Raw genomic sequence first — 25,864 nt, forward strand, 5'->3', positions numbered from 1 at the left:
CCTATTGTTTCACCTTGCTTTTAGTAGCAAATCTTATGGCAATTTTCTGTTTTGTTTTTTTTTTTCCCTACTTATTTATTGGTGCCTAACTATAATGGTTTTAATTCATCTAAAAAATTGCAGTGGGGCATTTGACTCATGTCCAGGAGCTACGTGCCATTGCTTTCAGGTGACTCTGAGTGACTGGCAGTAACCCATCAAGCCAGGCACTGACCTTGCCTGCAATCCTGTCACAGTGCTCCACTCCTGTACCTTGAGTGGAATGAGACCCAGGCTATGCAGGTGTAGATTTGTTATTTGAAGTCACACCAGTGCCTTTTCCCAGGGCTGGAAGGAGACAAGCCAGCAGGAGCCATTGCACTCCTATCTCCCAGCAGCCCAGGACAGAGCTCCATGTCCCCCATCAGCTCCATGCACAGTGCTCCGAGACCTCGGGGTGTTACAGCCAGGTCCTCCAGCTGTCCCCAACCCTCTGCCCTGTTGGCAGTACCTGTCCTGTGCCTTGATGCCATTATGGTATTGGGCTGTTCAGGCTAAAGAGGCCGTGCAGCTGGGCACAACTGAAATAATTAATGTAAGGCGGAATGGTGGCTTTACATATGTAAATTGCAAGTCCCACATACCGCTTATCATGAAATCCCCATTGTATGTAACAATGTGTGATGGACGAACTTCACTTGGATGGGCTGGTTGAGCTCTGCTATTGTTTCCCTCATAATGTGGGACTGATGTCTTAAACAAAGCATTTTTATGCTAGGTAAGGTAGAAGGCTGTTAAGAAACCTATCCGCAGAGATGAGGTAATGCTTTTCATCATACCAATTTCCTCTCCCCCAGTAAGGCTGACAGCATAAAACTCCCTCCCAGAGCAGGTGTTGGGTGCTCACACAGAGGCCTGAAGCTATTCATCCCTAAGGAGGCACAACTGGCACAGTCAGAAATAGGGCCAAAGAAGCAATCATGTCACTGGAAGGGGCCACAAACCATCAGAAGACACTCAAAGAAAACCCCTCCCTGGGGGAAGTACTGGGGCATTCCACATAAGCCTGAATGTATGTAAGCTGTTAAACTCTTTGTTGTGTGGGTGCTTGCCCCAAGAGATCAAGACTGCCATGATGACTCCAACCATGGACATCAAAATTGCAACAATCAAGTCTTTTTGCTGAATCCACAGGCAGTGACATCTTTCCTCCCCACTATCTACTCTTGTCCTTTCCTTCTCTTTCTTTCTTCTTATATATTTTCTATGTCATACTTTTATAACTGTATAGAGAAGAACCAAAATGGCTATATACTTCCTTTCCAGTGCAACCAAATTGTTTTGAAACAAACTTGCCACAAAAGATGTACACTGGTCATTCAGTGTAATTTCACTCTAATCCACCCCAAGGGATCTATTGACAAGAACTTCAGTTTCCCTGTATCAGAGGTGGGTTGTAACACTAATCTAGGAAGTAGTACACATTAAAATATTCAGAATAATAAGCATTTATTTTCAGTACTATTTTCATTAACTATTGGTATAATATATCCATGTCTGAGGTAATAAATTAAAAATAAACTCAAGATTTCAGTCCCATATTTGTGCTGCATATTTTTTTCTACCATTATACATAATTTTGAAGCAAACACACACAGTCTGTAATTCTGAATGCAGCTAGGAATATTGTTTTACACAGTCACTTTTTGTTTCACTATAATTTTGCTGAGAATGGTTATTGCATGATACACTTTTAATAGACTTTTAGTTATACTAGAGTTTTCTATTAGATCACACATATTGTAATTATAGGAAGATGGGCATGAAGATGTGCTTTGAGCCAAGGATGGCAAATACTGAATCAGTGATAGCACATACTGCAGCATTATTGTCTGCCTTCACTAGAGCCCAGATCCAGCAAAGCCATTTCAGTGTGTGCTTAGTTTTAGACATGAGTCATTTCAGTGTCATCCATGGCCTTAATTTTTGCTGAAACAAGGACTAGCCAAATCTGTAGAACTGAATTAATAGACTTTAACTGTGTGTTATTTGAAAACAGGTTTGCTGGTTTCATATTTTGTAAGATATTTAGTAATGACCTCTGTAAGATTGTTTGTATCAGTGAAGCACCCATGAAAGTTTCTAACCTGGTTCATAAATACACTATGAAAAAATAAGCAGCTACAATGACTCTCTTCTACACATTTTGTTAAAAGTAACACCTGGTTTGAAAAGTTATTAAAGTAATTTTTTCCATGGTAAAATATATTTAAAAAAATAAACTCTTAATTTAATCATCTTCCATCAAACATATAAGCATGTTAAAGGGCGGGGCATAATTCAGGTATTTTCATTTATAAATGCAAGAGATTGAGTGTATCAATCTTTTGCACTTAAATGCTGGTGGTAGTAAGGCCCTTTCAGCTAAGTTTTCATCAAGCCCAACATCAGTGAGCTAAATAAACAAACAAACACAAATTTTGCTTGCATATAACTTTTTCATAATCCTGAATTAAAAAAAAAAAAAAAATCCTCCCTGCTTAGAAAAGAACTCTTATTTAACTGCTGCCATAAAAATGTATACCTCACTTCCATGTTAAGTTTAATCAGTGATTCTGAATGCAAAGGATTTAAACACTCACTAAAATTGCTGTGGCATGCCATTAGACTCTTAATGTTCATAAATTGTGCTAATTCCCATTTAAATCAGGAAGCTATTGTTTAGAGCTAATGGTTGTCTTAGTGTTAAAGGTCTATTTCCACCAGATTTTCTTTATTCTATTTTGCAAATGACTGACAGTGCTTATGATGTGATCCTGAAAAACCGTTTGGTGTTATTACCAGAAGCTATAGTCTGTGAGAAGACTCTCCATGCTCATGCAGTGAGTTGCATTGCTGGGGGACCATGGCCAGCACTGCTCCTGGGCCTGGCCGGGGCCCTCAGTACTCCACCGAGCTCACCATTGCCATCGGCTCGTCAAACGTTGCCAGCCTGATCTGCTTTGGGGTGGGGATGGAGAGCATCTCCCCAGGGTCAGTCGGTGAGTGAATCCCATTGTCCATCATGTTGGACACCTCCTCCTCATGGTCCTCGTACAGCGTGTTGATGTGCAGCAAAGGGTGGGCTGGGTTGCAGCTCAGTGCAGGGGTCGGCTCTGGCTTGACCTGGTTCAAAGCCATACTGGTGGCAGCAGCAGTGGTGGCTATATGGTTGTGGTTGCATGTGACAAAAGCCGCAGCAGCAGGCACAGTTCTGCATGTCTCAGATGAGTATAGGATCTCTTTTGCAGGATGAGGGGTGTCTACAAGAGAACAAAACAGACAGATAAAGGACAGGTAGTCTTTCACCATTCCAGTCCATCAGCGAGGAGTGTCCTGAACCAATAAAAGTCATTGGCAGTCTTGCCACTGATTTCAGTGGGATCAGAAGAGGATCCCAAACTGAATTTTCTTGGGACCCTTTGAGAAATCCAAACAGGACTGTTTCAAAACAACAGGGTTGTAAGCTCAGGGAAACAGGACAAACAAGAAGTGGGGTTTGTAAATCTCACTCTTTTTTATGCATGCTCATGCTTCCTTATGTGAATGGTATTTTTGTAAAATGAAGAAAAGAAACAACTGAAAAGTATATTTATTCCCCTCTGGCCGGTGTTTTTTAAACAGTATGATTGAATGTTTTGACAAATGCAATGACTATTGAAATCCAAAGGATGGAATATAAAAGGCATTCATATTTTCAATAGGAAAAACTAGTGGTTACACATTGTAAGCCACTCGTCTTTAGAAAGAACTCAGCAATTTGTCATAAACTGAAGTCTCCAGAATTTGTAAGTCTGCCTTACCTGATGGACTTCAATGTAGGTCTAATTCAAAAACAAAGTTGAAAATTTTTAATGTGAATGGGGAGTCGCAGAGCCCCAAAACTCCAGCAATTATTTTTTGCCCTTAAATTATTCAATCACTAATTTAGATGAAGGTAATTGAACCAGAAAACCCCAGCAGTTTTGAGGAGTTGAAATCAGAGCAGGTGACTGGATAAAGAATGCTGTAGAATAGCTCACATGCACATTGGGGAGTTGGAGGACTCTAAGGAGCATAGGGATTTGGAAGTGACAGAAACTTTTATACCTCAAATCACTTCTTTGCTGGGCAGTGGGGTGACGGTAGAGGTCAGTCTGTCGAAGCCCAGAGGGAGGTCTTAGCTTGTAATGAGATGAGAGCCATTGCTTTAAGTACATACAGATTTTTCTGTAACTTCAACTGCATAGTGCTTCTTTCTTATGTCAGTAGCTTACAAAAATAAACAAGAAGATATCTGTCTATCAGTTTATTTACTGATCTATCACTTTTCTTAATGTTCAAATGGCTTTCCTCATCATCCTAGCCCCTAGCAATTATTGATATATTTGAAACACTCCCTTGAGTTAAGAAAGAGACAGGCTTTACAAGACAAACAGGGAACCAAGGTACAGAAAGAGCGTCTCCTGTGAGGCCATATGGGAAGGGAATGGCAGAAATCCTGAATCCCTGACCAGCACCCACACTTCAGAGCATCCATCCTCTGGTCCACATAAGACACAGGGCAATTTAAAGTGTGTGTGAAAAAGAATGTCAACAAACTTGAGTTTTGATTTTCTAGGTGACAAACATATGACAACCCCTGAGAGATGGTAGTCTAAGAGATCTTTTTTCCACAGGCAGATTTAACTGCCATTAGTAGTCTCCCACACACCCCTAAGGGGCTATTACTGCTCAGGGTACTGGTCATCTACCACGGCAGTTTCCATATGACTTCAAAATAAGGCAGGTTTAAAACGAGCCAGGTGCTGGTGGAGCAGGAAGGGTATCATGGAAGCCAAACACTCTTCATTTCCTTGGCAAGGCATGACCACATTTGTAGTTGTGAAAACCTGCTTACATTTGAAACATTACCCACAGCAACAGCCTGCAGCCTGTTTTGTACGGCTCTACCTGTAATAATCCTTACCCTCTCTATAGTTGTCAAAGAGAGAGAACCTCTGTTTCTGAGATCTGCAAACCTTGAGATTACTAGCTGTCCCCAAATCTAGCAAGGCAGGTCAAACAGTTTCAATAAACTCATGAGTTTCTTAAGATTGCTATGTAAATTATGGCCTGTGAAGGTGGTATGGGCATTATGGCATACTGTACCTTTGAGAGAGGAGGTAACATGCACTACAACATTCTCTTCCTGGTTTAAAAATCCACCCTCTTGGCTTTTTGATGTAGGCATCGAGGGGATGGCTTGAACCTCTGGTTTGGGTTTTTTGCTACTAAGTATATATGGATGAACATCCAAGGAAAAGTGCCGTGTGTGCTTTTTTTCACTGCTTGTGCTTGGGATGGCATTTGGCTCGCTCTTATGAGCGGACGATTGCTGAGAGGTTTTTGCAGCAGACTCCAACAAAGGAGCTATAAGGCTGTCTGTCGCCGTTTTTCTCCGCACGGGCTTCGGTTTATCAGGCTTATGGTTCTCAACCTTCATAATGGCTAACTGCTCCTTGAATGGCTGGGGAAGAGGATTGGTAGTCGGGATCCATTTCATCTTCTTCCTTGGCCTCTTAATGATGAGCTGCTCATTAGCATCAATGTCTGCTGGATCAACACTTGGGTCTATGGTCTGAATCCCTGAATCACGCATGGTTGGAGTGGCATCATGGTTGGACTGGGCCAATGCCGCGAGCAGCTGGCGTACCACATTGTCGTACATCAGATCGCTTTCATTTGTAATAAAATCCAGACGGTTCAATGATTTTATGTGGTCCCTATTTTCATTACAAAACATGGCCAAAATATTAATATCACAAAACTGGGACTTCTGCCACTGTTTCTTGGTCTTTATTCCAACTTTGTTCAGTTTATCAAATATGAAATTAGACTTGCGAAATATGAAGAGGTGAATCAAGTTGATGAGGATTATCAAGTTCATGAAGCAGAGGAGAACGATATCTACACCAGCAATAATCCGCTGGAGCTGGACAGATGGCAGTTTACAGTTCACTCGGATGTGCAATTTGGAGCTGCTCGTTTTGTCTGGAGGCTCACCTAGTGCACACGTAAATTCATTTTGCTTCTGTGTAGCATAGTAGGTGGATAAGTATGTGATTGGTATGATGCTTAAAAAGATGATGAACAGATGTCTTGCGAGATAAAGCTTAGCTAAAAAGTTACTTCGTCCTCTTCTTTCCAGATATTTCTCAAACAAGTTCTGCTCAGGGCTTTTTTCCTTCTCTGCATTCTCAATGATTTCTCTTTTCTCTCTCTCGGTTATCCCTGGGCCTTTGGACTGAATCTGTTTCTCTATTTTTGGTGCCCGCCCTTCAGCTGCACGGTGGTAGCAGTTATCAATCTCCTGAAGCAAAAAATTAAGCTCTGAAGTCAGTCGAGTGGAGGCCAGAAATTCCCAGCCCAGAGCTGGAATGTACATTATCCCAGCAAAAGCCAGCAGTGCATAAGGTAGGAACTTATGCTCAAACAAGGAGGGCCAGTGGCTGGCATCAACTCCTGGCAAGGCATCTTTTAATTCTGTCCAACAATATCCTCTGGCATACAAGGCTTGATCGCGGGTGAAGTTGTGTGGTGTGTAACAGTATATTGGCTCCTCTGTATAACAGAGAGAAAAGTCACTGCTGTGCATTTAACCTACAAAAGGAGCTCTGGAAAATAAACATTTCAAATTATATAAATTTTATTTTACTCTATTTTTACATGACCATTAAGCCCTCCACATATATTAGCCAGCTCAGGCTGCATGCATCCTCGCAAACCCTATGGCAAAACTATTTACCTGAAAGTTTTAGAATAAGCCTGAGTTAGAAATATCAGCAAGAAATACATATTTTGGTTTAATGACCTCTCTGAAAACAATATCCTAAGCAACTGTGACATGAACTCTGTAAAGCTAAAAGACCTGATATTCACTACAAAGCCAGTAGCTGAGAATGTTCCATGTAAATGCTGAAAATTAGATGAAATTTAAGGTTCATCCCAGCTAAGCATTCTTCTAGATAGAAAAAAGTTAGAAATAGCTTAAGGCAATGTTTTTAATAATTATTAACAAAGTCAACTCATTTGATATGGTAGAAAAAAAAGAAACTTGAGACATACAAGGATTTAGTCAACTGTATCCCTCTCAGCTAATATTCTTGAATAAAAGTGTGACTGACCAGGACAGAATCTGGTGTGTTAACTATTTATCAGTATGAAAATTAAATTCTACATTTGAAACTGTAACTTTGGGTTTTTTACACAATGTCTAATTAAATGCAACTCGCCCTCAGATCGTATTACGGAAGAAACAAATACTGGGGATCAAGAAAGAAATCAGACAAAGTAACAGGAGACAAAGTATAGCAAGGATTTTTAAATTCACAGTGATGCAATTTTTCTCTCAGGAAATGTTTCAGTTGGAAACATGGAGGATGGAAGGGTTTGTCAAAGGAAATTACACCACATACTTGTCTATTTTAACACTCCTTCTAAACATTTGTATTTTACCATCATGAACAGAATGTTGAGATAAGGGTGCTGACCCAGTAGGTAAATTATGTTCTTACATGATAATTTTTTTTTTCTAGCAGTACATGAAAGAAAGAGAGAAAAACTTGTAAAAGCTAAAGCAGCATTAATTTCCCAAAAAACAATGACCATTATGAAGACATCTTATTCAAAGAGGAAGACCATGTTTTAATGTTTTGACAGGTAGAACAAAGAGAATATATTTTACAGTATTCTGGTACACCTTTAGAAAACTTCCCAGAATGAGACCCATAGGAGGAAGCATGCTCTCTTGACTTAAGAATTGCTCAAGAACACAAGCCTGCTCTGGCTTCAGATCAAGAACAGCTCACTGGAAGAGCATGGTGGCACTGTACTCTTTATAATAAAAATGAAAACAAAAAATATATCATATTGATAACAATAAATAGAATATTAAAAGTAAAAAAATCTTTCTGGCTTAAAAAATTACTCCTTACTTGACCAGTTACTTTTCACCTGTGAGCAAAGCAGAAGTTAGTTCTTTGGTGTGGAGGTATAAACCTCTTCTGTGACCTAGAGAGAATTAATACTACCAACTTAAACAGAGTCGACAGAATAAATGCTGCTACTCAAGACAACATGTAAAGTGAGTATGCCCTGCAAATACTTTAATATCATTTTTGAAGACTATTTTAAAATGATCTAACTTCAGTCTCAGAGGATAGCTTAAAGCACGTCCATTTCAACTATTTTTGTGTACTTACAGACATATGTAATAAGAAAAATGCTCATTGACTCCCTTGGTTTTGTAATTACATGGTCTCCTAACCCTACCCATGAAGGGATGCATACAAAAATTTAATCTCCTACTATCAAAGACTTATTGTAGAATTCCCCAGGAGACCAAACAGATTCCTGTGTAAAAATGTTCCCATGGGGTAAAAAAAGGCAAAGCAGAATGCTATGTTTCTCATAAGCAGAATTTTTTTTAATTGGGTATCCCTAAGCCCAGTAGAAGTTTCCAATATGAAACCAAATTTTCTGTGGCATACATGAGTTCATTTCTCCTAGGTCTCAACATCACAAATATTTGGGAAAACAGCAGCAAGTATTCCTACAAATCCATAAGGATTATTTTTTGATTCCTGCATCTGTTACTAATATCAAACAAACTGATTAGTTCTTTCAGGTCCCTTCACTGAGACACAAAAACTAGGGTGACTTTTGCCAAAATCACATATATATACAACAACAATCCAGTATATTTTTCCTTTATAAATTAAAAAAAGAGAAACAAATGAAAAAGTCTTAACACTTTACATTTACATTGGACAGATCACTGAGAGACTAACTGCGCTCCATCCATTGTCACTGCTTTGGTGAAAAAAGTTTAAAGAGCTTCAGAACTCCAGTTTGGACTGACCAGCTGCATTACAGGCTACAAAATGAGGCTGTCCCAAACAGTAGGAAAAGCAAACATCACGTGAGAGGAATTTGTTCTCTTTTCCTCTGTTATGTTTTTATCTGGCCCAATTGTCTGTGAGGCTGTAAAAGACCTCTAATTTATTTGGCCAGCTGAGCATGGTGTCCCACTCTTACTCAATGTTTTGTACCTTGTTGCTACTAGTCTAGTATTTTCTTTGCATATTTGCAAAATTGGCATGATTTTCATTGTATGACGTGTAAATCCCAAGACCCTTCAAACAAAAACGAATCCTCTGTGGAGCCAGTGGGACTTCTGATAACTGATTGAAGTGAGAGCAGTGGGGTTCCAACACTACTTTATTCAAACAGTATTTTCTAATATGGAATGATAGAATTTCAGATTGGTTTGGGCTGGAAGGGATCTTAAAGATCATCTAGTCCCAGCTCCCCTGCCATGGGCAGGGACACCTTCCACTAGACCAGGCTACTCAAAACCCCAGCCAGCCTTGCCTTGAACACTTCCAGGGATGGGGCTGCCACAGCCTCTCTCAGCATTATCTTTGAGCTATATTTACTGTTAGAGAATGCCAAAAATTTTGGTAAAGTTATTCCACAAGGATATTTAGCTTAACTCTCTCATCACAGGACTTGACTCACAAAGCATTGCATCAAACTTGGAAGCTCATTCCCCCAGAAAATGGTCCAGACAACTGAGAGGAGAGGAATTCCCTTCTGAAGTGATTCAAAGCAAAAGATTCATTTAGCTGTTGCCTGGACAAAGAACCTGCCTCTCTTCATTGACAAGAGGCTGCCAAGCAGGATCCATACCAGGTTTGGAGTTAGCTTTTGTGAATGTTACTTCTTAGACAGTGGCAGCATTTAACCTGGCATTTAACAAACACCCTAAAGGTGTTTGATCCAGGTATAGTAGGGTATGGGACTGTTTCTTCTCTACTGCAGTCTGTGTCCATCATTAATTAATGAAAAAGAAAAGTACCATGTCAATAACTAATCCTGTTATGAAAGTTGGCAGTGACGTATAGCTTAACTGCAGATCTGATGAGGACAGCAGAGGAACAAGTTGCTCTCACACATATAACTCACTTAGCTGTGAGACCTCTGCTTAATGCAGTTTCAAGAAGACACAGCAGATTTTTTTTTTTCTTTTGTTTTACAATGTCCTCCTCATAGGTAAGTAGCATTAAAAAAAGGTTGCAGTGATGTTAAAATCACAGCTCTGATGTTGGATTATGCAATATACAAAATGCACTTTCTTTTAACTTTATATTCATAAATACAGAAAGTTTCTATTGATACTCTTCTTTCATCCTGAAAATTGTTATGCAGTTTGTGAAGGTCCTTTTTCATACAGCCATTCCAGCCACCATGAAATACAGCTTCTTCCTGAAACACCACAGTTTAATTGTGTACGGCAGTGAAGTAAAGTGTTGTAAAGAAAATTTTTTAAAACCTTAGGGAGCATTATTATGGCTGAGTGGATTGGTCATCCTCTCAATGTTATCTGGTCTAAAGCCCATAAAAATAATCTGTCTCTCTGCTCCTTGAAAGATATATTCCTAATAATTACTACATTAAAAAAAAGGCTTTGATGGTAGTATGTGATGTTTTTTTCACAATAACATAAGCCTAAACATGCATGCTAAGAAGCTTCATTTCCCTGTTTTCAACATGTCAGATGTTTTCAGCAATTGTACATAAATACATTTTATCCTGCTCAGTATGCACCTAAGTAGCTTCTAGAAATCTGCAGAACTGTCCTCTAGGATAAGGTATGAGAGAGATCTGACTGCATTTTTCAGACATGCAATCAAGATGAAATAAATAACACAGAATTACTTAGTTGTCTATATAACTGATTGTGTTATGCCACTTGAGAAATTAAAATCCCTTGGCAGCTAAGTTTTTTCACATGCTCAATTCTGCAACATCTCACCCTATCCCATCATTTTTAGCATTTCTGAAATGGAGAGAAGTGACTTGAGGGAGGTATTGTGGTACAGGAGTCGTACCTCAGGGGAATGAAAGTGCATGGCTGCAGAAGACACTCAAGGTAGGGAGAGGGATAAAGGAAGGGGTTGTGCTCAAAAAAACTCTTTAGAAAGAATCCGGACAGTATGGAAAGGAGTGAAGTGAAAGTACTGAAGCTAGGAGCTGTCAAGTCTGCTGCTTTTACAAAAGGCTTGGAGAAATGCTTGGGGGCTTCCTGCAGACACACCCTCCCACTCCTACTGTTCCTAATCCAAGGTCAGCCACCTCCTTTCAGTGATTTCCCAACCTCTGTATACTTTAATATATATTCAACTTTGAGAGCTTTGAGAGTTAAATATATATTAATTCAGAGTTAAATAGTATTAATTGAGAGTTAAATATATATTAATTCAGGGCCTCTCTTTGAGAGAGAGGCCCTGAATTAAACACCATTTTTTCAGGCTGCAAGTGCTAGGCATGAAAATATGTTAGAAAAATAAATCTCCTGCTAAATTTCAAACTGGAGTTATAATACTCCAGGTTCTGGATTCCTCAGGAAAGGGGCCAGAATGCTAAGGTTTGGGGTTGGAACCCTTGTAAAACTTCCTACTACAGAAATGAATCTCAGACGTGGAAATGGAGTTACCAGAGGAAAAATGTCATGACTGCAGTTCCTAGACCATTTCCTGAAATTATACCCCAATGCAAAATCATAGAAATGCTGAGTCCCACATCCCAGTCAATGCAGAGTCAGGACTGATTTCACACCACCGTGATTAGGGCTTTGTCAGTCTGAAAACCTCCAAAGACAGAGGCTACTCAACCTGCCTCTGCATCCTGCTCAGGCAGGGACAATGCTTCATTGTCCTCAAAGTGAATTTTCATCTTCTTTAGGTCATGTCCAGCAAGAATGGCTGATCCCTGCAGCAGTATTTTTTTTTAATTTTTGAGAAACAGCCATTTCAAAAAATGAATGTAATGGCCAGTTGCATTAAGAACACATCCAGTAAAATACATCTAGAAGGCTATCACAGACATACATGTGGCTGGAGCTCAGGCCTCAGGATTGCATCTCAACAGAAGGAAGAGATGCCAGAAGCACAGCTCACCAAGGAGGCTGTGTGCGTGTGCATACACGTGTGCATCTATCTGCCCATCTATAACAAGAAACACTTTGCAAGAAATGTGGCCTAAAATGACACTGTCAAGAAGATACAGTGAAACTGCAGATACACATCACCCTCCATGGTCTACTCAAAGCTAAGATTTTACAAGTCTTCCTGGGAAAGTGAGTGAATTGCATCTAATACACTCAGCACTTACAAATAAAGGTGACAGTGACAATCTCTTAGCATTCAATGCTGTAAAAAGTCAGACCTGCTTCTGAAAAGACTTAAGCAACTGCATGCATTGGGCATTTCTGTTAAGTTGATGTGATTACTCACAGTGCATAAAATCTGGCATATGCATCTCTCTTTGAAGAGCTGATGCTGTAGTTATAAAGCTTCTAAAATATTATTATAAGCAAAAGTTATTTAAATAAATGTGGACAACACATTTATAGTGCTTTGGTAGGCATTACAAAAAAAATGAAAATATTAATAATAAACAGTATATGCTCCTACATAACAGGGCAAATGATTTTTCATACCTGCTGCATTCCCAGTAGAATAAAGTATATTTGTCAAAATATAAACCATGTAACAAATTGTAAATGCTTCCTGTGACCTCCAGCTTTTAGAATTTACTCCAGAAAAAAAAAATCACACTTCATTAATCTTCCCACTGAAATGCATTATTTAGCATTCCAGTGCAATAATTGAGTAAAGCAAAAGAAACAGTACAATTTTCCAACAGCAGACAGAAAAAAATGAAACAGTTTTGAGAAAATATACAGAAATGTAAAAAAATATGAAAATTCTTGCAAAGCAAAAAATTTAATTCAAGGCAAAGGTAAGTATGCCTCTTGTGTGAAGATTTCTTCAAGGATCTAGTTACCATTCAGCATGATTGCCACTACCCCACACAGGGTGCAGGCAGCAGAACTGGTGATTAGGTGCTGCTGCACAGCCTGGATATCCCAGCCTCTGGACAAGTGCCTAAACACTCTTGCTGGAGACCCAAGCTAAGTATCAGGTAAGTAAGTATATTGATAACTATACTTACTGAGTAAAATATACTGCAGACTCAAACTAGCCTAGTGCTTCGTAGCAACTCGTGTTCTGCCCTCTTGAAGAGAGCTCTAAATCATCCTCATTCCTGTGCCCAACCAGCCTCTGAAGATAAGCTGGCAATCCAGTCAAGATCTCTGAAACACTCCTGGTGCAGTCCACTCCACTTGTCTCCAAGGAGAAATTCAATATTTAGGTAGAATCTCTGAATCTCCCTGCCCATCATTTCCCAGTACGCACATTTCTAATACACAAAATAAATTAGAAACTCCCTGAATTCAGCAACAAATGACAATATTTAACAAAGGTATTCCTTATCATACTGCTTTGTGGCACATACATGTAAGCAATCTGACATACATGCCTCATTCATCTTGGGTACTAAAAGGATTGCACAAGAAAGCAGGTAGCAAACTGTTTATTTTTAGAAACAGAAATAATTTATTTAGTACTTTTTCAGCAATTTTTAAACGGAAAAGAAGAAATGTCCTGGATCCTCTTCTCTCTGGAAAAAATGAATAAAGACATTTAGGTTACTGAGGTTGAAAATGTAGTCTAAGAAAGTAAAATATTATCTAAACAGTATCCATCCCAGTCACACAGCCCACAAGGAATATGTAATTCTGCTTCGAATGATTTTAACAAATGCTAGCTAATACCCAAATTAACTGTCAGCAAAAGGAAAAACTCAATTTAACTAGTTTATTTCAAATACTTTATTTAAAGGATATTTAAAGGTTAGAAATTAGTACAGTGTAAGGATGGATCCCTGAAAATAATTTTGTGTGTCATACAGTCCTATTTAACTCACTGAGTTTACTCATATAGATGAGAAAAAAAAATTCATCAAACTAAGCCTTAACTTAGCAAGCTAGTTATTAAGAATTACTAGTTTTACAGAAAAAGAAGACAATACCTTTACCTTTCTTAGGGAATATTCTTTCCAGTCTGAATACAAGTTCCATGCCCATGAAGTCCTCCTAAGGTACAAATTTCTCCATGATCAGCAAGGCCAGGTAAGCCTTTTTTGCCCAATCTCTGAAACCACTTGTCCTGTTTAAGAAAAAAATCTTGAAAAGAAAGTCCCTAAAAAAATGAGACAGGAAACCACTGCTGCTATTAAGTTTTATTGACCTATACTCTGTAAGGATTAGTCATAATGAGTGAGATGTAGATAAGCAATTTCAAAGATTGATTGGCAATGGATCACCCACAAGGGTAACTGAAGTGCAAGGGTAGCAGCAGGTCTCCCTGTATTTCCAATTTGGGTCTTTTTTGCCTTGCAGGACTGCTGCTTGAGCTGCACATATTTTGGATCTGTAGAATCAATGAATTAACAATGCACTTTCCTAGTGTATATATGAATTTACAGAACCATATTTCCTGTATGTAATAGGCACTGGCTCTTTTAAAAGTAGCTGGTACGCTCACCCTTACTGACCATCTGAGGCTTAAGGCTTTGTACACCTGCCCAGGTTAGTCAGGAAAAACAGACACCTACTCCTACTTGTCTGGTGTGTTGGAAATAGCAACTGTTACGAGGAAGGTGCAGAAACACTTCGATGAAATCCCTTAGGCTGCTCCTATACAGGAATGCATCCTCAACGAGCTGCCCTCTACCATGTGGTGGCCATGCAGCAAGGTGCTAAAGTCACTGAAAAGAGAGCTTATTTATAGTGACTGGACTATTGATTCCAAGATTTGAGAGAAGGTTAGATCTGAATTTAAAGGAATGTCTTAATCTAAAAATAATTAACGAAATTCAGCCATGCAGTCAGTCCTACAAAAGAGATCTGAATAATGTTTACTTCTAAAATTAGTGCTTACATGAGGAGGTGAGTGGAATTTCAGTGATGTGGAATTTCAGATCTTCTACACAGGAGAAGTAGTAAGGTGTGAAAATAATATTTTAATGTTTTGCAAAGGTCAAAAACTGCCCACTAGGGATGGAACCCCAAAGCAACTACATGCACTCAGACAGTATGGTAACGTGGACTGCAGTAACACCTGAAGTACACTGCAAGAATAAATGCTGAAATGAAATGAATCATGAAAATCCAGTGGAACTTATGATACATGAACCGTGGTGGCTTCTTAAATCGAGGATCAAGTACAAAATCCAACCACAGGAAGCAACAGAAAATAGCACATTTGTTCTATTGCATTATTATTATTTAATGACTAGAAATTAAAAAGATGGCTTGTATTAAGTACCTCTTGGCATAAACACAGCACCCAGAGAAGTTGATATTGAAAAAGAAGAAAAGGGCCAACAGTTAGCTCATTAGGTAATAACATTATTTTAGTAACATAGTATTTAGAGGGCAGAGATGGCTGGTCTAATGCTTTTGGGAAACTGGTTCCTCCATGTGTAGAGAAATTGGGTTTTGTGAAGTATCAGAACTGTTTTAATTCATCACAGAAGAGACAGAACAATCCGCCACCTGAGGCTCCCAAGGGCTCTGCCACTTCCAGCGTGGAGGTCTCCTGACCTCCTGAAGAAAACACGGATCTCACACAATCTCACAGAAGATAAGGTACCTCAATCTCAAAATGTGAAATAATTACTTCATCAGAAAACTAAAATGCTCCAGAAATAGACACTGAGCTCTGAGCTGCAAAAACCACACCACACATCTCAGCACCTGGCTGCAGGATTACTCCATGAACTTTGAGTCTGCATGATAGGCTTGGTGCCACTAAATAAAAACAAACAAATCCCCAAAGCTTGCTATCATAGTGAACAGCTGCACTTCCCCATTCAAATGCAAGAGTACATGACTGGGACAAAACCCCCAGTGATGTAAATTTGCATCCTGATTTCAGTGTTTTTCTTAGAGTAAATCCTGTATCATGTGAAAAAGAAGAAATTTACAAGAGCTATGCCAGTCCACTGTGAAATTATTCATCTTTTGTAATTAAACATATACACGTAATGAGGGTGTCCACTGCAGCTATTTTTAATACTGAGAGGACCCAAGGAACTCAGTGATGATGCAGATTCTTCCTGAAGACTTTTATAGATGTAAGAAACCACACAAGCTGAAGTTTCCTCTACATCATGGATGCATGATTTCTATCTAGTTTAGAGACAACTCAAATAATTCAGGGCAGCTTTGAAAAACAGTCTTGACCTTACTCTTTATTTATTCACAAGGCTTCCTTCTGACAAAGATGAATAAATTAAGTAGCTCTTAAGCAAAAATATTTTTGACCATCTGTGGGTTATCTGAAAGCATGTAGTAAGCTAAAATTCATCCGTATTTTGGACCTCTTCCCACATATGACACTTGAAAAAATGAAGGGGTTAATAATGCAAACAGGTCTGTAGGAATTCCCTTTTGGTCCCCTCTGAGCACGGGGTGGGGATCCTACATGGACACAGGTAAAAGACGAAAGGCGCTCTTCTCCTCAGGACCAAATCCTGTTTATTGTCAGGAGCCACCTCAGATCCAGGCGACACCTCAGGGGTAACAGAGGCCGAGGCTGCTGGTGACGTCCAGAAGAAGAAGAGCGCGAGTGTGTCCTCCCAGGGGGTTTTGAGCCCAGGGAAAAATGGGTGGGGCAGAACCAAGGGGCCACATCCAATGGGACACAGGTGAGGAGAAGGGGAGGGGGGAGCAGGTCAGGGAGAGCCCATCACACCTGAGGCTTGGGGGGGAGGGGAAAGGTGTGTGGAATAGACCAATGTGACATAGTGCAATAGAAAAACTACCCAGTGCAAGTTCTCAATCACCCAGTGCAAAACAACTAAATAACTATTTAGTGCATCACAACACAGGTCATTAAAGACACGATTAAAAAATGATGATGTATGTGTATTGATGAAGTCTGAGAAATGGAATTTATGACGGAAAAAATATCTGCAGTCCCTAGGAACTGCAGTGGAATGATGCATGGCTCATGTATTTCCTCAAGAATACAGTTCTATTCACCTTTTATCTGTGTAACTGCAAATCCTTAAATGATCAGAACTCACCGAGTCCCAGCTAGTGTATCTTGTGCACATCTCGAGTTTGTGTGTGTGTAAAGGGCCCTTAAATTCTCTTTTCTCTGCTAATATCACCTCAGAAACAATTTCTGCACTGGTGTCATCAGTTTGTCATACACTAAACAATCTGGCTCTATACTCTTAGCACTAACAAAGTCACTTGGGAAAATGCCATCTTCACTTTCTTTAAGTGCAGTTGGAGAGAAAAGATTGAAAGTAAGATCAAAAGCCATCTATTAGGTAAGTCACCTAAATAAGCATATGTAATTATCCTGACACAATTCAAAACAGAAATACAAATTAGAAAAGTGACCAGAAAAACAAAATAAAACTCCATCTCATAAGATAAAAATATATATATATACTATTTCAAACATACTGTAGGGTGAAAGCTGAAAAAGACATTGAACTCATGTGTATACTGTATTACACAGTAATGTAAGCATTGCTTATGCAAATGATTACAAATCAGAAAATAAAACACAAAACCTTGAACTGACACTTCAGCCATTAAACACTGTTTCCTTCCATTGCTTTCTTATGAAAATTTTCTAGCAGAAGGATGGTAGAGGGCTGAACTAGACAACTGCTAAGAGACACAGAAATACAGTATTTTTGAGCAACCTCTTTTGTATTTTGTAGGCACTGTTTTAAGAACCTAGCATGAAAACCAATGCCAAAGCTTGGCTTTTGACTAAAGTATAAAAATCAACTGGATGAATGCTTTGCTTTATTTTAATAAAGTACCGGCATTTAACAGCTTGGGTTGGAAAAGCAAACATGACTGCAATATGGAAAGAATAATTCACTGTGAATAGAGAGTATGAGGCACTGTACAAGAGGGATATGACTTAGCAATACTATTACAACATCAGCTTGGAAGCCAAAATATTTCAATATTGTGAAGATAACAAAACCAGCAAAGTAATTTCCTTTGGAACCAACCACTCTCTGGTCCCTTACGGAGAGAACTTCCCACAGACATTACTGATGGGGTTGCTTCTCAACCCAGCACAACACTGGAATATTTAAACCACTCACTAAAACCATTAAGTGATACAAAAGAACTAAGCAGCACATCATGAAAGCCAAGTGTCTCTGTATCTACTGGATTATAGAAGAGAGTCCTGAAAGTTCAGCAAATGCCATGAGACATTCAATACCAAAGGCTGCCACCTGCTGCTGTAGCACCATTGCCAGTCATGGAGGAGAGGATACAGCATGTGTCCTACAGACACAGCAGCATCCTACTTGTGGCTGCAGCTTGTGTGTACTGATACTATGGCAAAACCAGGGAGAGTGAAGGATAAAAAACATAGAACATCAAACAGACCCACCTCAAACTGGCAATCTAATACTCCACATTCTGTGCATTTTGGAAAGGAAATGAAAATGGAAAGGCTGATGGACTAATCTTGTTTATCTATAGCTATACCATTCCAGACTGACCATGCCTTGACAAGAGATACTGAAACTTTATAACTAAAAACCACTTCTGAAAACCAACACAGACTCAGCTGGACCAAGACTATGTACCTTAAATCCTTACCTTCTAAAATTTAATTAAGTTTTGTGTATTACCATTTCTTTCACTAAATATTAACCTAAGGCTGACTTAGGTTAACAAAGAAACACTTCCAATAAAAAGAATCCCAAAACTTTTATCATAGGAAAGGGAACAATCCAGCAGGCTTCAATGCAGCTAAAATGGAAACACAAAAGTGACAACCTATACTAACAGACATAAAATTTGCTTTACCACCAGGCAGTACCTGGTATAGTCACCTATTCATACACTGGGACAGCACAGTGCTATCAAATCTGAGCTGGTTGTGTTGAGCTTCATACTGGTTGTATTTTATTTCTAGTTTGCACAAGAATAACTAACTGCTAGGAAATAAAAAGCTCAGTATGAGAAATCCAACTTTCAGAGAGTCAAATACAAGCATGGATCTCTGCAAAGCACTGCATACACATCTGCATGAGTGCTCCAGAAGATGCCTAGGACTATATAGGGTGTGATGGGGGTTATGTGACTGTTCTGACAGAATTTCAAACACATTTGCTCTCATATTTAAATAAAAAAATGTAGTCGTTATCTTTAAAGCAATTTTCAAACAAAACCAGAGCAAACCAAAGTTCCCTTGGGACCACTCACTGCACGCATTGTTACCTCAACAAAGACACTGCTATTGGAGAGGTTTCCTTCAGCCTATGCTGCCTTCTGAGAGCCCTCTGACTCCGGGAAACCAGAAAACTCATAATTAAATACAGATACCATCCACTAGGTGACAGAAAAATGCCTCAAAACTTTTATTATCCTCAAGGTCATCAAACATTGGCCTCTAAATAGAGAATATGCCAGTTTTATATGAAGTCCATTCATGGTTGAGTTTTAGAGAAATAATATTCTTTCTTCTTTTGTAGTGCTCATGTGGGCTTTCTTTGTGTTGGGTAGCTGAATATCGCTCTTAGATGACTTTATGATGATCTTACGCTCAGTAAAAATATGGCTCATGGATTTATTTTAACTTTCTAGCGGTGGAATCACACTGGTTTGCTTGGAAAACAAAGGAGAATTAGGAGACTCAGAAATTACACTGTAGGAGGTTAGCTACATGACTTTCTTTCCTCCTGTGAAAAACCTTTAGGAAGTGGGGGCCAGTGCAAGAATCATATCTTCAGACATTTGAGTGAACTCTTGTCCCCATTGAAATCAATGGTCAAGCTCTTACTGCCTCCTTTGCAGCCTGATTTAACTTTCAGGAGCACATCCTAGTAGTGTGTCTGCCCTTTGCCTTCCTCCTGCAGAGAGCTCAATTTCACCCCAAATGCACTGCCATCTAGTAATGAAGTATGGAAACAAAACCTTATCTCCCAATACATTTTAGCTATGTTACAGATTGATTTATAAAGCAAAAGCACACCAGGGATGACAACTCCCCTTTCCACCTCGAGCCACTGTAAGGACACCAAGCATCCAGGGCTGCACAACATGGGGTGTGGCCAGCAGGCTGAGAGCCCTCTTCTCTACTCTCATGAGACTCCACATGCAGTACTGCACCCAGCTCAGGAGCCCTCTGCACAGGAAACATCTGCCCAAGTAAGACCAGAGGGACCGTGAAGATGATCAGAGGGATGGAGAACTTCTATGGCTGGCTGAGAGAATTGGAGTTGTCCAGCCTGGAAAAGAAAAGATTTCAGGAAGACCATACTGAGGCCTTTCAGTACTTAAAGGAGGTATTTGAGAATGATGGGGGCAGACTTTTAGCAGGGCCTGTATCTCAGGACAATGGTTTCAAACTGGAGAAGAGTAGCTCTACACTGAACACAAGGAAGAAATTCTTTACTGTGAGGGTGGTGAGGCACTGGAACAGATTGTCCAGAGAAGTTGTGGATGTCCTATCTCTTCAAGGAACTGTTCAAGGCCAGGCTGGACAGGGCTTTGAGTAGCCTGGTCTAATGGAAAGCATCCATGTCTGTGGCAGGGAGTTGGAATATATGATCTTTAAAGCACCTTCCAACCCAAACCATTCTATGACCATTCTATGATACATGTAATAGAAGCAAAGCACAATATCTAATTCAAAGTCTTTTATAATACATTAAGTTCAGATGAATTGTGATTTTTTCATAATATTGGCATAGTATCTCCTAAACAATTAGGTCTTGCCTCATGCTACTAAAACAGTAATTTGTCATTTAATTACTTAAAAGAAATGTAAAGATCAGAACACTCCAATTCAAGGGCAAACAAATCACTTACATGAAGAGCACATGCATTTACCTAAACAATGACTTTGCCCATGGCACTAAAACAACATAATCAACTAAGTAGCTTTATCTGCAGCAACAGGCAAAATAGAATATACAATACATTATACTACAGACATAATGATTTTTAAGGTTGTCAATTACAATCTTTTAAATAAACACCATGCTCTTTCTTTGTCCTCTGTTGTAGGGCTGAACTTTGCTTTCATACGTGCTTCCTTGCAGGCTCTGGCCACAGAAGACTTACTACTGCTTGGGGACTCCCAGGCTTCCCATGATGATGGGGTGCCTTCTGCACACCCCCAGGGCAGGACACCCACCCTGCCTGACCAATTCTCACTAGAGTTGTTGGACAGACTGTACAGTTGGTCTTGATTTTCAGTTACACTTTGCACACACACAAACTAGATAAGTGGCTCTATCTCCTCTACCCACTGATCATGAGGGTTCTTCCAATCCTCAGCAAAAAAATTTTGTGAGAAACCATTGCTTTTAGACAACTACATTTTCATGTCTCGAGTGCACACACCATTGTTCCAAAAGCTTTACCAATACTGATTAAGTAAGATGGTATAGACCCCAGAAAAGGGGCTTGTTTTCAGTTTAGTGGCATGGTGGTATCTTCACATAGCTTGCACTGGATATCATTAACAGAGTGAGGAATAATGGCAGGCATCAGATAAGCCCACAAGGGCCCAAAGCAAAGTTTGGGAAGCTATTATGATATTCACAACCAAACAGCAATAGGTACCTTACTCAATTTCATCAGCAAACTTTGTACTTGCATAGCTACTATTTAAATTGCACAGAAGAAGCAGTATCCAAAGCAAACAAAGATATTTTTCAAGATTGGTGACAGTGTATGGGTGAAACAACACAAACTGTAGAATCAGTAGTAAGCATGAATCCAACTGAACTACTGTTATTACCAGGGTCAATATCTCTGGACATGCCTGACTTAGCAAAGAAGTCTGAGTAAATACTATTTCATTAAAAGAGGAACATCTGATTAAGATCATATTAAAATTAATCTAAGTTTTGCTCTTGAACTCTGTGGAAGGAGAATTGAATTCACTAACCTGGAACTCTTCAACTCAAGCTTAAAAAAATATCTATTTAGTTTTATTAGATACTTAGACTTTTCCTATTACATTCTCTTGCACGATTTTTTCCTTTTCCCATATTATTTTTCTAACTGCAGACCATCTGAACAAACATGACATCATATAAGAGAAGAACATTATCCCATGTTTTCCCAGAGATGTAAGGGTGTTTTCTGTGTTACCTTATATGTTTTGTCCTGGCAGGACACAATAGGCTACTGCTCTCTATCTTACTGGGTTAAATCAGCATACACAGCGCATAAGTAGACATAAGTGACATTGCTTTTAGTCCTTCTGAAAAACAAATCTGGAACACAACTAGATAATTGAGCCTAGATAATAGTCTTCCACAGCACAAAATAAACTTAACAGCAGAAATATAGGCAGATGTGAGCAAATTCAATAGCCCCTCTTTCTTCTGTATGTGTTGGACTACAGTTTAGCCTTGCAGAGGGACATCCACTGCATAAATCTGAGTCTCAGACTTGATACTTCTCTATGATCTGCAGCCTCAGGTGACTTCTTCATATGGAGCAACAGTGCCTGTCTGACCAAGCAGAGAGGCTTCAAGGGGCTTCTGCTAGCAATCTTGCACTATATCAAGGAACACACATGAAAGGGGCATGACCCTGCCTGCATCCAAGGCTGTCTTCAGGTCTACTGAGCTTCCAATCTGTACATCTCAAACAGTATGAAAGCATATATGTAAGCATGCACTCTCGTGAGCTGCTGTAGGATTGCCTTTTTATTAGCTTAGTTCTCTGCAGAGGAAGTGATCACAAAACTTTTGCATCCCACAGAGGATCCTTAAAGGTGACCTTGAAACCTGTCTTTCAGTTACTATGAAGAGCCAGTTTTCATGTACCCTGTAAACATGGTTTCTCTAAGATACCTCCAGAAGAGCATCCAAAAGATGAGGTTCTAATTAACTGTGGCTGAAGATCTTGAGCTATATAACTATTTTTTTAAAAAATTGAGGTAGATTGAAAAAAGTTTTAAATATAATTAAGAAAAATCTTCAGACTCCATTTGCAAGCAGTTATACTTCTAGGTGATTTAACTTTACCTCATAATGAAAACAAGTATTAAGGTCTGGAAGTCAATCCCAAAGCAGCATGCAAAGCAAGAGCCTGATCCTGGTATGTTTAAACTGGTTAAATACAGCCAATTCTCACCAACCTCACAAGCTACAGACTGCCAGGTCAGTCCTGCATATTAAAGCACTAAAGCACTAATAATTTCCCGTGGATTTTCAGTATGGAGCTTCATGCACTGGCAGCTACACTCATCAAGCCTACAATACAATCTCGTTCACAGCAAAACAATGTTTACACATATGTTAGTCGCCCAAAAGGTGTCATAACAGTTTACTGGATCAGTAATTTTCAAGGCTCACCAAAACTTGACCTTCTGAGACTAGTGGTGATGGGCACTCAAACCAGGCTTTTAAACTGTTACCAGTTTATGCCAGATGACCCTCAGCAGAAACATACCAGTGATTTCCACTGTCACAATCTGCGCACTGCATGGGGTTCCATATATAGTATCAGTCTCCACGAAAGCATCAGCCTCTCCCTGGTAGGCCAGTTAACACTCACGCTGTAGACGCCTGAAGTAACATCAGGACAATGCTTGACATCAACCAGGGTCCAGCTCAGGACCTGTCCAGGATTTACCTCGAGCATTAACCTGCTCTGCCACCCACGCCAGCTCTCACCTGCTGCTGGGCAATGGACACCTCCCCACCCCTCGCCTGCCAGCCAAGGCAAGAGGCAGCAGCTGTGCCCGTCAGGGACCGGCCCGGACGGCGACACCACTCCCCTGCCCACCAAGGTAACACCACTGTCCTGCTCGCCACGACGAGGGGCAGCGGCCCCCCCCCGAGCACAAGTGGCTCTTAGGCAGTGGCCGCTGCCGCCCTGCCGCTGTCCCCACCCGCCAAGGCGAGGCTGGCTGGTAGCTCAGCACCAGTGGTCTCGTTCAACATGCACTGGGACACGACCCTGCCCGTCCTGCCGCCCTTACCGGCAAAGTTCTTGGTGAAGACGAGGGTGACGAGGAGGATGGGGATGAGGACGGTCCCGATGGTGACCACGCGGTCGAAGGGCAGCTCCAGCTTCAGCTGGAGCAGCAGAGCCGCCAGCGCGCCCGCCTTGTCATCCTGCTGCCCCGGCAGGATGAGCTCCTTCAGCTTCTCGCCCGCCAGCAGCGCCGTGGCCATGTCGGGGTGGTTATCGATGATGTGTTGCATAAGCAGCGGCGGCGGGCGGCCTCACGCCGCCGGGCTTCCCCGGGGACGGGCGGCGCCCGCCCGGCCTGCGGGGACAACACCGACAGCGGTGACGGCGGGGCCGCGGCCGGGCCGCGCTGCCGCAGCGGCACCGTGCGCTCCCCCGGCCCCGCCGCCCAGCGCGCAGCCCCCGCCGGCCCGGGCAGCGCGGTGCGGGCGGGGCGGGCGGCCGCGACCCCGGCGGCAGCGGCAGCGCGGTGCGGCCGTGCGGCGCCCGGCAGCCTCCCGCTGCCCGCAGCCGTGCGGAGCCGGATCACGAGAGGCGGGCGGCGACACGAGATGCCCGGTGACAGCTGTGCCATTAAGCGCTGCCTCTGCTTCGCAACCCGTGCTGTACAACAGCGGCGCAGCAGCCATGCAACCAGGCAGACCGGAGCCGCCTCCCGAAGTGCTGCAGACAAGGAAGGGGGCATTTACCTGGCAACTTCGGTTCCCTCGGCTCCCGGGGGATGGTGAACAAAACCGACGGCCGGTACAGACGAGCAGAAGCCAAAAATAAACTTACACTGGACCTTCCTGCCGAAAAATGGTGCCTGCACCACCACAAGTAATGAAATCGCTCCGGTTTCGGAGCGAGAGGTGGATGATGTGCTGATGCTCGTTACAGCAGCGGGCGGCTGGCGCTCGCATAGAAATGCCCGCCTGCACCGAACAGCGATAGCGTGCGGAGCAGTTCAAGAAGGGGCTCGCAGCCGTGGGGAGGAGGAAGAGGAGGAGGCAAGAGCAGCCCGGAATGAACTGCGGGAACGCAGAGGTCCTTTACGGCATCCCAGCGAACAGCTGGAGCCTGCGGAGCCGGGCGCGGCCGCAGCAGGGCGGCCGGGAGCGGCGCGGCCGCAGCAGCCGGTGCGGCACAGCCCATGCGGGGCTCCGAGCGCAACACGTCGCGGCGGCGGCCCCGGCGCCCGCGTCCCCGCAGGAGCCACCGCGCGGCGGCGGCACCGCGCATGCGCCGGGCGGCCCGGGAGCGCGGCGGGCAGTGGCGGCCCTGGGAAGGGGTCGGGGGCGGCCGGAGGGACGCTGGCGGCACCGGGACGGGTGGTCCTGGCAGGACGGGGCTTGGGCTCTCTCCCTTGTCCTTCCCGGAGCCCGCACAGGGCAGCTCAGGCCTGGATACGCGGGAGATCCCGCGGCTTAGGGATAGAGAGGGTAGTGATGAAGGAAAGGGAAACCCACACTCAAGCGGGCCCTGAAGGTCTTGGATCTGCGGGCACATCAGGATTTAAATGCTGCCGATAGAAAGCCCTTCCAGATGGTGTCTTTTTAAAGCACATCTGGGGTCGGCCACACCTGGTAAAACAGCCTAAGAGCAGAGGACTTGCCGAACATGCAGAGGGCAGCTTTCACCCACAGCCTCTGATGTTGTCCAGACCGGTGTCTTCACAGAGATGGCCAGATCTTGCTGTCCTTCTCTGAAACAGGCTGGGAACGGAGCACGCATTAACACTCTGGGAAAAAGCTGGACCACACAGCATCAAAGGAGGCCATATGTGCTGCATCATAGCCTGCAGCAATGGTGTTCAGACTAAAGCTCTAGGTCACAGATCCTGCTTCTTGTTTATGGATTTTATATTTGGCAGTACTTAGATAAAAACCAAAGATAAACAAATATTGCTGATATTTCTCTCAAAGATTTGCAGCTGTC

The 25,864-nt window shown here is 41.8% G+C and overlaps 1 protein-coding gene across 3 annotated transcripts; it reads right to left on the reverse strand.

Moving 5' to 3' along the window:
- Positions 1-1,471: 1,471 nt before the first annotated feature.
- Positions 1,472-24,786, reverse strand: PANX2 (pannexin 2). Of its 3 annotated transcripts, XM_053978912.1 has the most exons (5): positions 24,637-24,786; positions 23,955-24,245; positions 5,149-6,600; positions 4,108-4,181; positions 3,198-3,281 (listed from the first exon to the last, which is right to left on the reverse strand). In XM_053978912.1, exons 2-4 carry the CDS (start codon positions 24,178-24,180, stop codon positions 4,150-4,152), a joined length of 1,710 nt encoding a protein of 569 aa, XP_053834887.1. In that variant the 5' UTR covers positions 24,181-24,245; positions 24,637-24,786; the 3' UTR covers positions 3,198-3,281; positions 4,108-4,149. The 3 variants fall into 3 exon arrangements, with proteins under 3 accessions (XP_053834885.1, XP_053834886.1, XP_053834887.1); XM_053978910.1 differs by lacking the exon at positions 4,108-4,181 and having other exon boundaries at positions 1,472-3,281; XM_053978911.1 differs by lacking the exons at positions 4,108-4,181; positions 24,637-24,786 and having other exon boundaries at positions 1,472-3,281; positions 5,149-6,653; positions 23,955-24,044.
- Positions 24,787-25,864: the final 1,078 nt, after the last annotated feature.

The sequence above is a fragment of the Vidua macroura genome, chromosome 5, assembly GCF_024509145.1.
Source record: "Vidua macroura isolate BioBank_ID:100142 chromosome 5, ASM2450914v1, whole genome shotgun sequence".
Lineage (NCBI taxonomy): Eukaryota > Metazoa > Chordata > Aves > Passeriformes > Viduidae > Vidua > Vidua macroura.